Below are 16,298 nucleotides of genomic sequence, written 5' to 3' on the forward strand. Positions count from 1 at the left end.
GTTTATGTTTGCTGAGAGAAATGTCTAAATTAAAGGGCAGAGGAGAGTCTCCATTTAACTTTCACTGTGGCTCCAAAGTGCATCTAAGGCCTCAGACTGAAGAGCAGGCTCTGCAAAGGGTGTTTTGTAAGATCTCTGTAAGTCACGTGTAGGACTCGTTAAACTCTGAGCGTGGCAGTCAGACCGGTTTGTAATAAATCCTGTCACCATTAAGTTTCAGCGTTTCATATTTTGACCGCCACCAATCATACTCATGGATTAATGTCAGGGTGCTTAATTTTAAGGAATAGAATCCACTGGGTTTTGTTTTTTCTAAAAGTTTATTAAATGCTTTCAAGAGATTTGGTCCACATGTGTGATCATCAACTTCCAACCAGGGAGGAGAAAAGAGAAAAAGTCAAGAAGGGGAAAAAAATAACAACAAAATGTTGTTTTTAAAAAAGAAAAACATACAAAACAAACAAATAAACAGAGGCCTTGTTTTTTCCACTTCTTGCATCCCTGGTTTCCTCATTCGAAGTTGCCGAAAACAATAACCCAAAAAATAAAAAAAAATTCGAACCTTTTGAAAACTGATTCGTTCAGTCTTTTGTAGCTGTGTAGGTGTGTGTTGGTGCTGCCAAACACATGACACAAACTTCATCGGAGGGTGGGGGAGCCGGAGTGGCAAAGAGGCAACGGGATGGTAGGTCACTTGAATATTTCTTTTTGGAGCAGCAACTGGGCAGCGTGTAACGTCATTTCACTGCGGCAAGATGCATTAAAGTGAAGTGACTGGATCAGGACACTTTATCAGAACACACAACTTTGAAGTCAGGTGACATTCAGAAGAAGCATGCCTGTGTGAGCAACAAAATTCATTATTTGACCCCCTTTATTTTAAGAGGGGGGGTAGAGAAAAGTAATTTCTTCCACATATACGCGAGCAAATCTGGCTGTTTTATCAGATGCTTTGGCACCAGAATCCGTCACACGCTCGATAAGGTTGTGTCATGATTCGTCGGCTTTTAAACGGCACGCACACAACAAGCAGCCCAGACATTTGCTTCTTTGTTTCCCCAACCTCTCTCACAAACACTAGGGAGAGGAGCCTCACCTCAAATGATTTGCTCTCTTATTTAAACAGCAAAAACCTAAATCCAGATCGACAAATTTTAGTCTATGTTGGCCAAATGGGATTTTTAAAAAAACTCAAATTATATTTTCTTTGGGTGAGCGCCACTCTCCTTTATAGCCTGTCCCATTTAACTCTCAAAAGCAAGATGAGAACACATTTCTGACCACAGCACACTTTTCAACAGCCACGGAAAAAAAGACAGCCCATCATCTCTTATTCAGATTACCTTATAAGGGTGTCTAAGTATTATAATAGGTATCAAGTATCATATACTGTATATAGTAAGGAGGGTTATACAATAGGGGTATGTTATCATCTTATAGGTGAAGTATATTGAATAAGGCGCTATACGGGAGTATATAAGCCTCTGTGTATGCGGTCGTTTCCAGATCTGTCCTTGCCCGGTGAATCAGCTCAACCAAAGAGGCAAAGCAAAGGCAGTGAGCAGTGAGTTCTGCTGGTAGGATCAAACTGAGACACTGCAAGAAGGAAAGACGTTACAGTATATATACTTTAATCATCAACTATCTAGTTTTACCCTTTGGTCCTACCAGAAGATCTCAGATATAGCGCTCATTTACAAGTCTACAGCTGTTGGCAGCTGATAAATGAAATCTACCAGAATCTGTGTTTTCTGCTCACTGCCTTCACCCCCAAACAGAGCTGTGCACTAGCAGCATACACAGATGCATATTATATTCATACATGGATACATATATAAAGAGAGAGTTATACATTGCAATTAACATACATATATCAATAGCATATAGAAGAGAAATCGAAATAGCAATCATTATAGTCATCATATTCATCATAATACTAGGAGCAGTAGTAATACGATCCCTCGAAGAAGCTAATAAGAGGGCTGTTCCAGACAAGGCCTGATCTGCTGCCACGCGACCTGCCAGACTGACGTGCGAGCTGCGTTTTTGGTCAGCTCGTTCAGTGGTCAGCAACATCAGAAAACTCATGTAAAGTAAGTATCCTGTGGTTTGATGCTCTTGTTTCTTTAGGTCTCTCCTTTGCTCCTCTTAACCACAGCGTTCTCCTGTACTAGCAGAGTATACAACTGGAAAAATACAGCATCCTGCAAATCAGTTTACGCTGTTCTGATTGCGGAAAAAAAACAAAACAACTTCAACTTGACTGACTTGTTTGACTTCTAGCCCTCTGCTCCAAGTGCAAATATTTGACCCTCTCGGTGATCCATCTCTCCACATTCAGCCACTTGTATCTAACCCTGTCTGGAACAACCCACACTGAAGGAAAACTTTTCAAAATAAAAAGAATCTTTAAAAAAAAAAAAATTCACTATAGTCATCTAGTTCAGCGATACATGTCATATAGCAATACCTCAATAACAAGAAGTTCTATGTAATCAATACAGGTTTTCAGGTTATATATTTATTAAGCTTAACTGCTAAGTTATCAATTATTATTAGTAGTATAGCATTATTTGTAAATATGTATAATATGTATGTATCTGAATATAGACATACCTTCATCGTGTCTATCCACATTAAAGGCTAGAATAAGATGGCAACAGATATCCTGTGTGTGTGTGTGTGTGTGTGTGTGTGTGTGTGTGTGTGTGTGTCAGTCACATGTGGTGCTGTTTATAGGCACAATATGTGGTGTGAATTCTTTCCCCATCTCAAGCTAGCACGTTTCCCCCAGGCGGGCTATCGTTAGCTATCGGGAACAGATACATTTGGGCTCATATGAGGAACACCGGTCTCCATCTGAAGGATGTGGGAGTGCAACTGGTTTGTGATGAACTCAGCTGGACTGAAGGAATGCCCACTTGCCTTTGCATTCAAATCTTCTCAAACAATACAACTTTAAACTAGAAAAATATAGTTTCAATCATCCTTATTATATCTTTATGTTTAAGTTATTATTCATCTGGATGTCATTCTTTCATCTTGAACAACTACAAAGCTATTTTTTCCCCTCTTACAACTCAAATATTCTGCACAGGCAACATTTTCACTTTGCTTCAGTCCAAGTGAGATCATTACTTTTAAACAGCCACCCTCAGTCTGATCCATTACAGAAGGGCAACTCCAGATGGGATTGTGAAATGCTGCAGTCACTTTTCGGTAGCTCTCCAACACCAGCTTCACCCGTCTGTCAGCTGCATGCCAGTACAGTATTTTATGAAGAATATAGCCTCGAGGAAACTTAGCCATCAGCCTTGTGTACTTTAATCAAGGGGTTTGATCAACTATGTTGTGAAAGCATAATTTTACCTCCCTCTTTTGTCAGCCTGAGAGAAAATGACATTCAAGTTGACTCTCTGTGGGCAGCAGGTATAAGGTTACCAAGTAAGAATGTGTCTGTGCTCATCCCACTCAGGAAGCGTTGGTATGATAACACAACCAGCTACTAAGGGGCCTTTTTTTCTATAAAAGAGGGGCTAGAACTGCAATTAAACCGTTTTTGGGAAATAAACTTGCATACATTCCGGCACAGCAACATGTTACATGACTAATCTTCTCTTTATGAAGGCCCATGCAGGCATTACATTCATAGCTTCTACCAATATGGCAGACAATAGAACAAGGAACCGTGTAACTCTCCTTGGAAAACAAAAATGTTGCTCAGAAATCAATTGAATTTATTCTGATCCTCTTACTATATTCCCACAAAGGAAGAAGAGCAGGATTTGGTTGTTGCAGAGCTTAGCGAGGCATGTCCACCAGGAGCCTCTTTCTCCAATGCGTTACAGTTTCTTCACTTTTGATAGCCATTACAGCACTGAGAGCATTTGCCCGCTGGAATGGCGAGCATTTACTGGGTTTCTGAACTATCAGCGAGAAAAATGTTAGAGCTGCGACCAGCGCGCTCACCCAAGAACTGCTCCAGTGCAACAAGGATTTGGAAAAACAAAGAAACAACCAAAACAATGGATTCTGGTGGACAGAGCTGCTGTATGAAAACACTTGGGAACACTTACTTTAGTCAAAACAAAAAAAGCTGTCTCTGGAATTTCTGGGAACCTAAAGGAGTCATATTCTGACTGCAGCACGATGGGAAAACAAAAGGCTCATGTCCCGCACTGTATTTACAAAGCTTGAATTGGCTCCTGTGATTTGTGTGTAAAATGTTTGTGTGAGGGTGGGTTCAATTGTTTTTCATGTCAATTTGCTTTCTCGCTGCTGTCGAGATGTTAGAGAAGGTCAGACTGGTAAGATGACAGACTGTTCGGTTGTAGCTGGTGTGGCATGCCCATCTCTCTGATGCAGTTCGGCGGCGATTGGCTGCTTCTATTCAACACAGCTTTGCCTAAAGGTCGTCCCCGTCCGATAACTGCCGGCCTCCCTGAAATGACGCAAACCATCTGTTGTGTCACATGCCAACAAGCTGCACAGATGTGGCGCTTGATGCTGGCTCCAAACAGTCCCGACAGACTTTAACATTAAAAACCAACAGTAAGCACTAAGTTGTAGAAATGTGCCATGAGCATTAGCTGATGACTAATAATAATATAATAGCCCTTTTTCACTACAAGTACGACATAATGTGTGTGGCTTGTTATAGCAACAGGGCCAGCTGAATAGGTACTAAACAAAGTACATGGAAAAGTACACGGTACCAGGCACTGCCACCTAATGGAAAATCCTAAAATCTAAAACTATACCGTCAAAATGTGGAGACCAGAAGCCAAATGTTTTTGCCTTTCATATACAGTCTGTTGTTGCAATCTGCTCATCATCATATTTTGCTCAGTGGAGATTAAGAATAGGAAAATAAGCAAGGTTTGACCTCGGATATTGACGTCTTTTTAAACACTCACCATGGCTTCTGTGTAATCTGCTGTTATGGTGACCTGCTTGTCTTCTGGGGGCGGGGTCACAGCAGAGTTATCTGAGCGTCTGCTCTGATTGGTGAGCTGCAGCCACAGTTCATACATCTGCTGCATGTCTCTCACTAAAAGGATCGAGGGAAGACGGAAAATTATGATAATATCAGTAACCTTGAAGATGATAATCAGAAACAGTCAGTGCAAATGGAATACAAAAAAGAAAAGAATTAGAGGCTTTTATAGTGGCTGCAGTTGAGGACAAAGGGACGGTGGATATGAGAGCATGATAAGAAAATTAAAAACAGATCCAGCTAAACAAAGCCCGTTTTCACTAATGTAGTATTTTTCCCCAAACTAAGTGGAAAATAGTGTCTGTTTTTTTTAGCATTATCTTTATAATAGTGACTACAGATAAACCTCTTTGTTTTGTTTTCATGAAAAGTGCATCTTGCATATAAATATCCATTAAATTGATTTAAAAAAGGAAAAGAATGAGAAGATCCAGCCATTTAGGGTCTGGACAGTCTGCCCCGGCTCGGTTTTGTTACAGTGGGATGAACTCAAAACAACAAACAAATAGAAGTTAATGGAGTTATACCTCCTTTAGATAAGTAACCTAATTCCATAATCCAAACAATTTTGGAAACCTGACTGCATTGTACTGCACATTTAGGGTCTTACATTCAGACGATCTAATAAAACAAAATTCAAGGACCTGCAGAAGTCTAGTTCTCAGAAGCAGCATGGGGGTGGAAATGTTATGGTTTGAGGTTTGTCAGCAGCCGCAGGGCTGCAGTTATTGAATAAACAACAAATTCTACATCACATCAAAGAGCTCTTGAAGTTAATGTGAGGTCTGAATGTTGGATCTCTCATTACTACACTAACTAACCCACCATGGCTCAATAAGGGACGCTGGTGGATAAGGGAATAAGCCCAAATTCAAATCCCATGCAAATGAAGTCATTTTGCATAATATAGTCTTAGTAGTATTGTCATTGTTATGTGCAGCTAAAGGCTGCAATACTTCTTTTTAGAGTGAAGGGTGCACTTTTCCCAACACAACAATAGTGTTTTTATTGGATAAAGAACCTAATCCTTAAAGGGATTAAATGTTTATTTGTCCCCGTCTCCATTTGACTTTTTCACATGACAAACTCCAACCTGAATCACTTAATCCACATATGAAAGTGTAAGGTGGAGCTCGCACACTGCTGCCTTTGTATATTTACAAGCTCTTAATGGCCTGATCTCAGTACAGTTGTCCTAGGCTGAACCAGAAGCTTACAGCTGTTGTTTTTCATGTACGTCCAGACGTCCCTCTCCTCAAGACTGTGGGCAAAAGAGCAGTTCCCAATATAGTGGCACTTCTTCTGCTTCATCACGTGCACGCACATCTGGGTGAAATATGTAAAGCAAAGATTCAAGTTTGTGAGTTACAAAAACGGCTGTGCCCCGAGGCAAAACCAGTCAGCTGGATTCTACATGTGAAAGGTGGAGGGGCAGAAAGAGGGTGGAGTAAACATGAACTGAAGAGGAAAGAAAAACAGAGGAACTCACGTCATATTGCTGTGGATAGGTGCGGGAGAAGGGAAGAGGCCGAACAACAACCCACTTCTTCTTCTCAAATGACTTTACCAGCAACACCCGGCGTTCTTTCGTCCAGCTGAAGAAACAGAGAGCAAACATGGGAGCCTTAAAGATACCGTGACATAAAGTCATCAAACTTGCTAGACCACCTGAGAAAACACAGTCAGCACGTGTGCATGTGTGAATGGGGCCTCACCTGTGCCGTGCCTTGGCAGTACAGTACTTGAGGTTCTTGTCCGGCTCGTTGACCTGACCTTCTCTCCAGCACTGACCACACACAAACTTCATTTTCAGGTTGAGGGGGCGACCTCTTCCTGCTCCTAACCCACCCACTGGGCTCACACCACTGCCACCTATGCAATCTCCTCCTACTCCTACTCCACCACCGCCACCCATTCCCCCAAGCCCTCCTACAGGAACACTGCTGCTTGGATGGGGTATATGGATGGGCTGAAACAAAACAAATTCATTCATTAAATATGAGAAAACAGAGGAATGAATTCCTGCATTACCCCTAGAAAGTTACAAAATGCACAAACTTAAAGACATTTATCCAATTTTGGGTCTAACCAGGAGTCTTAGACATTGTACACATTGGAAGAGAAAGTGAATGATATTCAACGTCGTTAAGTGACTTCGGACAAAATAACCATTGGTGACAAAAACTGGGCGAAACCCAAGAAAAACTTTTCTCAACTTCCAGGCAAGCAACTGAAGTGATTACCAATGAGAGGGAAGAATACCATTGCATAACGTAGTAGTAAATACATTACAGGGTCACCTAGGCAACCAGACCCTGGAGTATCTGCAATAGACCAGCTGTCAACTTCAAAGCAATGTGCAACGGAAAAATCACTTCTAGAGCGTATGAGCGACGAATTAAAGCACCAGTTCTAACCACCAAATACAACAGTTTCTTGTGCCCAGTTTTAGATAAATTAAATTAAATAAATATTAAATAAAATCACTACTGGTAGCATGAGGCGATATCTGGATCCTACAGAAATTGCACAGGTGGTCCAACTCCTTCAGGATAGCACATCATCATTGCCAGAAAGTTTGCCGTTTCTCCCAGCACAGTCTCGAGAGCATAGAGGAGTTTCCAAGAAGCAGGCAGTTACAGTGGGAGAGCTGGACAGGGCCATAGAAGCTCCTTGACCCATCACTAGGACCGGCATCTGCTCTTTTGTGCAAGAAGGAACAGGACGAAAACTGCCAGAGCTACAAAATGACCTACAGGAGGACTCTGGTGTAAATATCTTTCACCAAACAATCAGCACATGTCCCAAACATGAAAGGGTCTGGAGAAGCAGTGGAGAAGATTATCCTCCCTGTATCATCGTTTAGAATTAAAGGTCTGTTGGTGGGTTAGTGATGGTCTAAGGAGACATATCCATGAAGAAACACACAGAACTCAACAGAATTCAGGTATGAGGATGAATTCCTTGGATTCACTTTCAGACCCTACCCTGGTGCAGTTTCTTCGTCTGAACTAAATCCAAGCAGACACGTCTGGGATATTATGTTTCGGTCCATCTCACACTGCCAGCCTGAACTTTAGACTCTGCAGAGGAGCTCACAGATGCCCTCGCCCATCATCCATCTTCTCATTAGGAGCATGCCCCTACAGTGTCGGGCTGCATGTATCAAATGATGTGGCATTGTTTAATTCCTAACACATTACCCAGTGCATATCAGCGTAGATATCCAACAGGATTTTTTCCCCCCATTAAGATCTAACATGGTTTCAAAGTGTTCCTCTAATTTTTTTTACCATGTATTTAAAGACATTTAAAACTTTTTAAGGACTGTGATCACCCAAAATGTATCCAAATGTCTCAGGGGCTTTTACAGCCTCACCTTCTGCTGCTTCTGTGCATTCTGCTCCAGTCGTTGCCAGTGCCTCTTGGACTCTTGCACCATCTCTTCATGGGTGATACCTACAGGAAATGTTTGTCACAGCTCAGTGAAAGCATCTTTATTTGATGCTCAGTTAATAACTGCTGGTTAGTGCTGATTGTCATTGTGTTTACAACAGCTGCTTTTCCATAACATTCAAATATGTCAGACATTTGTCAAGAGTGGGCGCTATTATTAATGACTGTTTACTGGATTACATTTAATATCTTGAACAAATTAAAATTGCAGCTGAGTCTGGTTTCTACCTACCTGTGTCCTGCTGCAGAACCCAGCATTTGAGCTCTATGACAGAGTGCGCAAAGGAGCAACTGTCCTCACGCTGGCACCCATAGCGAACCTCATGCCGACAAATATCAAACTGGCAGAGAGGGTGAAGAGGACGCACCTTACTGTATCGCACATTGGCTGACCTTACCACATGCACCAGGCACCTGCAGGAGAAAGTAAGATTAAAGCACACGATGACACACTTGTCTCTTTTCTGTACAGTGACCAGCTTTTACCACTTAAAGAAAAAAATCAATCAGAATTTTATTAGAAAAAGCTAAACTGATTAGAAAACCAGTTACTTCAGCAAAGTGAAGACACGGTAAACCTGTTACACTCACTTGTTATCGTCAAACGGGTGTCGAGCTGTGAGATTTGAACAGACCGCCAAGTTTTCTTTGCTGCGTTTGCTGATGATGCGAGGTTTACTGTCAAAGCATTCCTGTTAAGAAAGAAAGTTAAGGCAGACGAGTGAAGATCCATTTCCACTTTTACAAACGCCAAAGAATCTAAAGAGGAAATGTATAGCAGACTGTGGTCTGACCTCACAGAGGAACATGAACATGCCCATGTGGAGCTGCAGAAGTCTGGTGACACTCAGTGCCCGCCTCTCTGTGCTGCCCAGAGGATCAAACAGCAGCTCTCGACTCAGAGCGCCTTTCCTCTCCTGAGTCCACACATCGATCTCCTCCTGGCAGTACGCAAACGTGCAGTTCTCCCCATACTGGCACTCCTGACGCTCCTGTACCTCTGTGGGACCAGGCAGAGAGAGAATACTCAACAGAATATAAATGTAATGGTGATCAAATGTGTATCTGATAGATTACATATTCCAGCGTTAACTCCCCACGGGAAACATACCCTTACAGAGTACAAAAGCCCCCAGGAAATTGTTCCGTGCAGGCCGGGGCCGAATCCTCTTCCAGGTGGGGTCGTCTGAATTTTTGAGACGACACAGCAGCACATCTCTTTTACAGCGATGTGCTGCCTCTGGCTGATACTTATAGTCCATCACTCGTGGACCTGAGTAGGAGGAAGAAATAGTTAGATACTGATTATTTCAAAAAGAGCAATAAGTGGTCTTCTGTTAACATCTTGTCAGCAACTAAGTTAAAAATTCCCCAAGAAATGTACGGCAATTCATACATTAGACACAGTGATGCTGCAACACCCTACTGTGAACATTCAGAAAATTCAGGACAAAGGACAGCATGTCAAAGGCTGGTAATACAAACCTATTCTGCTGTAACAGGCATGACAGGCCTGCCGAAACTCGTGTGTGGCAGCCAGAGGATTCCTGGAGAGCAGAGACAGGTTGGTCCCTGCTGGACCATTCTGAAAAAGAAGAGTAGAAAGAGATGTGATATAAAAGAAAGACAATGTAAATAAACAACTAAAAAATAAAATGGATTTCTTGTAACAGATATGTGTGTTTTGCTTACTGCATGTGCACTGTGGTTGCGCATTCCAGGAATGAAGCTGTGACACACTCGTCCCCCTGAAGAACACAGACAAGGACACTGATGTCAGACTTCACATTGTATTGTTGCTGACTCACACCGTCTGCTGATGATGCATATCTCAGGTTAAAGCCAGCTCCCTAGAAACTGTGCTCTGGCAGATAAGCAACTTAAAATTAGAGATGGCACGATACCACTTTTTTATGTCCGATACCGATACCGATATCATAAATTTGGATATCTGCCGATACCGATATGAATCCGATATAGTGTTTTTTAATCAACAAAACTGTTTTTTAAAATATCTTGCTGCATTTTGCAAGTCTGCAAGTTCATACTCAAGTTTAAAACAACAACTACACTAAAGCTATTCTGTTATACCTGTATACAAAAAAAATATTTCATAGTTCAGCAATACTGATCAATCTAATAAACTTAGACCTACACCATCCTCCCTATTCTGGTATTTTAAAGAGTACTTAGCGTAAATATTAAGCAACCTAACTAATAGGGTTCCAACTCCCAGCAACAACAAAAATAAATAAATAAAAAATAGGGAACCACCCCTCACGCTCCACCTCATGATGCTTAATCGACGTAATCAACCTTAATTTGATGCAGTGTGAAAGAAAATGCACAGAAATCAATTATTTTTCAAGAAATATTAAATAGATTCAACATCTTTCTTCAACAAAATTGCAGACTGCACAGATGGTACCTTCCCAAAGTAAAAAGTACTATAGCTTACTAGGGTATATATATATTAGACTTAATAGTCACTATATACAGTAATTGACTTCTATTCATTTTACATCAAATTAAAACTTTGGGTGTCAGATAATTATTTATTAAAAGCTAGACATTTTAAATGAGAATAAGAAAGAAAAGTATGTCTTTGTGCCCCCTTTTCCCTGTTAATGCCCTATCGGCCCCCCTGGCTAAGCTTTGCTAGATCCGCCCCTGCACAGTTACCAGCCGTCAGCTACGTAGAAAAAGATCCTGGTGTAGAAAGTAATATTAAATAAATTCTAACAACAGCTTATCAAGCTTAAACGTGCTGCTGTTGTTCAGCCGCTGGTTTCCTCTTTATGGCGCAAAGTGGGCCAAAAACAAACAAGAGAGACGGACTCACGACAGAAAAGCCGATCAGCTGATCATTTAAGCAGTTTCACGATTGAAGTAGCAGCCGGAGAGCGAGAGGCAGTCGCTCGTTAAGATTAACGCAGGAATGCTTTACAAACATTCAGAGATGGACTTACACACTTGCTTTACTTCTCTCGGGGATAACTTTGTCGGAGATGAAATGCCAGGTTGCTAGCGAAGCTCCAAATGCTATCCAGACCACCGACAGGTCCCGCATGCCACAGCCGCTCTATCACGTGATGCATACTGCTCCGACGTGCTAACGTTCTGAGGTGGGTTACGGCGTGTTGCAAGTTTTGTGAGGTGCTTTCGTGATATTTAATGGATCGGATTACATTTTTTATTTTTCTCCGATATCCGATCCAGTAATTTAGGTCAGTATCGGACCGATACCGATACGTAATATCGGATCGGTCCATCTCTACTTAAAATCATTGTACTGGGTCAAATTTAATTAATGTGCATCCTATTGGTATGGGGTAATATCGTCTATACTGTACTTAAATCACAGTTGGCATGCTTATCGACACACTTTCATTCCTGCAGCTGCACTAAGTCATTTTAAGTGCAAACCATCAGATCCTAAACTGCATAAGCATCCTTATGCACATAAGCATTCCATGTGCAATTTATTTTAAACCCTTAAATGCTTTTTCTTCACAAAAGTTTTTTACTTAGATCAACATGTGTTGTCAAGCAGCAAACCATTCATGAAAACTTTCCCTTTCCGCTCACCAGGGAGAGTGTACTCTGACAATGAGTCGAGTCCCCCAGCGGCGACTCCTGCCTTCCCTTCTCCTTCCATAGACGTCGTGGAAAAGCCTCCCAGTGCGTCCTGCGCCTGGGTGGAGCCCTGGTCCCGCAGCGACGAGTAAGCTTCCAGAGGAGGAATGTCGCTGATTGAAGAGCTAAAAAAGGCTTGGGAAAGCTGGGATGAAGGGGCTGGAAGGCTGGGTGAGTAAGGAGGCCGGAGACCAACTGCTGTGTTGGGCAGGTTTGTGGGAATAGCACCCACTGGAGTCTGGAGGAGACACAGGAATATGCTGAGTTTAGATCATTCCTGGTGAAATAAAAGGGTTAGAAATACTGTCCAGTTTAGTGACAGTGCCAAGTCATATCGTTTTTTCCTGCACTCACCTCACTGACTTTCTTGGGGATGGATTCTAACAAGCTGTCTAGCTCATCCTTAATAACACTACTGCTGCATTCATCCATGTGCTCTGACACCGGGACCGAGTACTGCATGGGAGGCACCTGGCTGCTGGGGCTCTCTGAGAGGTCAGTGCACGAGGTTACCACAGTGGTCGTTGGGTCATCGCTGACTGGAATAGGAGTAGCCAAAGGAGCGGGGATGCACTGTGCGCTGGAGATGTCTGCTGGGGAGGAGAAATAAGAACATAACTGTCAGAAACAAGTGGGGCTGGGGATGAGCAGGTAAGTTCAACATGTGGCAGCCTGACATACCTGGTGCAATGTCACCCAGAGATTCAATTCCATTGGAGGACATCTAAAGAAAAGAGGAACCCATCAGGCTCTCACTCAGCCACTTCATTATATTACAAACTTTACACAGTGACAGCAGCACGTACCTCTCCAGTGGGTGTGGAAGTCTCTCCATGACTGTCACCTTCAGTGGCCGTAGACTCCGTTTGTGGGCTGACGTAGGCCTTACGACCCTTTAGTCCCAGTTTGTTGGCTAGATCCTGAGCCAGATCACTCACCTGTCTGTCCTGGAAGATTAATTATTAAAAAAAAAAAAAAGATGCTCAGAATAGGTAAAAGCCATGAAGTTATCATATCAGTAGCACAATATTCACACAGTATTCCATTCCGCTTCAAAATTAAATGATAAGTCTTTGTTTTAAGTGGTGGCATACATTTGGTGCTGTGAGGAGACATTTGGTTCCACATGTGTAAGCCTCTCTGAGTTGTCCCATCTCCCTCAGACAGAGCGCTTTGCGGTACAGAGCCCTGCGACTTCCTTCTGACACACACAGTGCGCTGTCACAGTCCTGAACGCCGCGATCGTACTCCCTCTGAGTCAGAAAAACACAGGAAAAGTTATAACCTATACCTCCACCAAAGGTGATTTAATAAGGTACAATTACATGTAATGATAATTCTACACCAATCTTGAAACTTGTATCTACAGGTTTACTTGAGACTTCACTCTCTACAGATTTCGAGTCTTCCACATGAACACATCTTTAAGTACTTTGGGAGGTAACACATCCATCCCACTCCCATTCTTTCTCACCATCTGGTAGTAGGCAGCAGCCCTGTTGACGTAGAGGCTCTCGAGCAGCTCATGGGGGATGACGAGAGCCTCAGCCTGGGCGTAGCGAGCAACACTGATCCCCTCTCCATACTGCTGGGTCGCTTGATGCCAGTCTCCATCCCGAAAACAAGAATTCCCTTCATCCAGCAAGTTACACACCAACTGAGTGAGAAATGCCTGAAAGGGATGTGTAAGAAGTGGGTAAAATGATTGAATGAGCATTGAAATGAGGAGACATAAACAAAACAAAAAAGACAGGCAATATTAGACAGAAAGAAAAGTAAACGAATGTGGAATAAGAAGAGGAATGCGTAACAGACTGAGGACAAAATTAAAAAATGTCTGAACTCAAGTTTACACCTTGGCCTGGGTAAAATTAGAACAAAATGTGGGTACTGTCATGTGGCAGTCTGCGTGTAAATATTACATAAACAAAATGGTGATAATGAAGCTCCAAAAAAAGCATAAACCAGATCAACACATACCTCATAACTCTCTGGCTCTGGGAAAGGCAATGAAGACCTATGGATAGGAAAGGAGAGGTGTCAAACATCTACACGTGCAAAATTTATATACTTTGGTATGAAATCACTGGTGGTCTCCAGATATTTCTCTCTTACTGGATAAAGCTCATGGCCTTCTGAATCTCCTCTCTTCGTTTCTGCCGTTCAGGATCCATATCCTAAATGTGAAGACAAGATTGACTTGCACCTATTTTTGTTTTGTTTTTTTCTGAACAACAATGTTTACAGCTTTGACAGCGGCAGCCTAAGCATCGCTCTTTGCTACACATCTGTGTCCCGTCCTACGCCAAGGCCTGGCACTACAACATGCTAGACAAACAGCGGGGTCAGCTCACGGTGAAGCCTGCCATAATTGATGTTAGTGGGGTGAACATTTAGCGTAACCGGGGAATGAGACTCTACGCAAGAAATAACATTAATCGACGTAAAAACTGCGGACATTCTTTAAAGGGGGGCATTTAAACGCCCCGTAGATGTTTTCAACGACAACCAAAACAATGTTGGGACTATGATGAGGATAGCTAACGTTAGCGTGTCATGTGAACGTGTTTCTCAGCTCGTACTGAATGTTGCACCATCAGATAAGAATATATATAAGACATGCAGCTTTAGTCGGGTCAGCTACTAATGCAGTTAACGCTGAAAACCACTACATGAGTGTTTCTACCGATATTTGGGATTAGCCAGTGGACGAAACTAGCTAATTCGGCTACATGCTAATCACTGTAACTTAGCCGTAGTAAAGAGGAGAAAAGCAAAGGGAGCTTTGAAAACTGTTTAATTCCTATAGAAGTCACTCGCATCGTACAGTCTCGTTTAGCTAGTTAAGGTGACACACATAAAGGGGCATTGGACGAAAGCAGAGTTACCTAGCTACCGGGTAAGTAAGCTGACTTCATTTACTAGTGGAGCTAAAGCTAACAGCTAAACCCTGTCCAGACAGAGCACGGCAACTCACCGAGTTCAGTTGCTGCGCTTTTCAAAATCACAGATACCTTCATGCAGCGTTGGCGATAACGATGAGAAAAAGCAGCCAATTATCAATACATAACCTTGCGCATATTTTTACGTTTAGTGTTCCTGTCATTGGTGTGTGGACGGAGCGACTTTTCCAGCTATTGCTACGGCTGCTGGTAGATACAACTCAACTACTGGCTACCGCTGCTAGCTGTTATGGCCAGTGCAGTATGGCAACAAGTATCCAGACACAAGAGACCTATGACCGCAGGAGGGCAGCAAAAACTGTGTCAAACTGTGTGTGTTGGTAAATTACTACCGTTCCCCTACGATGTTATGTGCAGAAGTCTTGAGCCACCCCTTATATCTTTGCATTTCCTTCCAGGAACTAGATCTTCTTGTAACGAGTAATCAGTGATCCTTCATTCACTGCTTTATCACTCATTTCCAGTTCAGTACTTGCAGCTGACCATTTTCAGAGGAACACTATATTTGTTTGTTAACCCATTTAACACTGACCTGTGAATCATTCAAGCGTACTAAAGGCAACAAACTCAAGAGAAGAGTTAGATTTGTCAACACATAACAGACAATGTAGCAAAGAACCTATTTTAAATTGTACCTTTAGTTACTTTGTTGCTAGCTGAATACGACATATAACTTGTTCTCATTTCTCTAGAGAATTTCTTCTTATTTACTCTTTAAAGAGATAAGAGTAGGTCAGGACTTTTGCATACTACCGTATATAGTTCATGTACCCGGACTTCTTCATCATTAATATTTTAATTTATTAATTACGTGAAGAAGAAAAAAACTTTAGTCTTTATGCACAATTCATTAATAATAATAAGTTGTGCATCTTACAAATTAAGTAAAATGCTACAAATCAAGAAACACAGAAGGAATACACGGGTTTTCCTCTGATATGGGTGACCTGATTGGGTTGGACCAAATATAAAGAACTATATGCGTCAAATTAATAAACACATATCGTCATACATAAAATACATATATATATATATATTTTTTAAATTTCAATACATTTTGGTCTCATGGACTATTTTGTCCAGCATGAGGTCATGCTCGTGATGTCATCACAGCTCATTAAAGGGTTCACCTAGACATTTGGAGTCATTATTTTTGTTCTTAGCTGTCTCTGTCTGTGCGGGCCTTTACATTTTGGCATGAAGGGGACAGAGGTCTGCCTACGTGGGTCACCTTCTTTATCCTGTGA

The 16,298-nt window shown here is 42.0% G+C and overlaps 1 protein-coding gene across 2 annotated transcripts; it reads right to left on the bottom strand.

Annotated features, from left to right (window-relative positions):
• Positions 1-289: 289 nt before the first annotated feature.
• On the bottom strand, positions 290-15,321 carry zc3h7bb (zinc finger CCCH-type containing 7Bb). 2 transcript variants are annotated; one of them, XM_086302922.1, is made up of 21 exons: positions 15,066-15,321; positions 14,204-14,265; positions 14,069-14,105; positions 13,563-13,760; positions 13,183-13,341; positions 12,895-13,035; positions 12,770-12,812; positions 12,443-12,678; positions 12,041-12,326; positions 10,145-10,200; positions 9,938-10,037; positions 9,564-9,725; positions 9,247-9,452; positions 9,044-9,144; positions 8,685-8,866; positions 8,376-8,455; positions 6,712-6,965; positions 6,486-6,591; positions 6,214-6,322; positions 4,917-5,050; positions 290-4,441 (listed from the first exon to the last, which is right to left on the bottom strand). In XM_086302922.1, exons 2-21 carry the CDS (start codon positions 14,260-14,262, stop codon positions 4,406-4,408), a joined length of 2,685 nt encoding a protein of 894 aa, XP_086159048.1. In that variant the 5' UTR covers positions 14,263-14,265; positions 15,066-15,321; the 3' UTR covers positions 290-4,405. The 2 variants fall into 2 exon arrangements, with proteins under 2 accessions (XP_086159048.1, XP_086159047.1); XM_086302921.1 differs by having other exon boundaries at positions 12,443-12,681; positions 15,066-15,320.
• Positions 15,322-16,298: the final 977 nt, after the last annotated feature.

This window comes from Aulonocara sp. 'chitande type north' Nkhata Bay, linkage group LG8 (assembly GCF_057382095.1).
Source record: "Aulonocara sp. 'chitande type north' Nkhata Bay isolate Kocher_YH1m ecotype deep benthic linkage group LG8, A_spYH_male_GT1.1, whole genome shotgun sequence".
Classification (NCBI taxonomy): domain Eukaryota; kingdom Metazoa; phylum Chordata; class Actinopteri; order Cichliformes; family Cichlidae; genus Aulonocara; species Aulonocara sp. 'chitande type north' Nkhata Bay.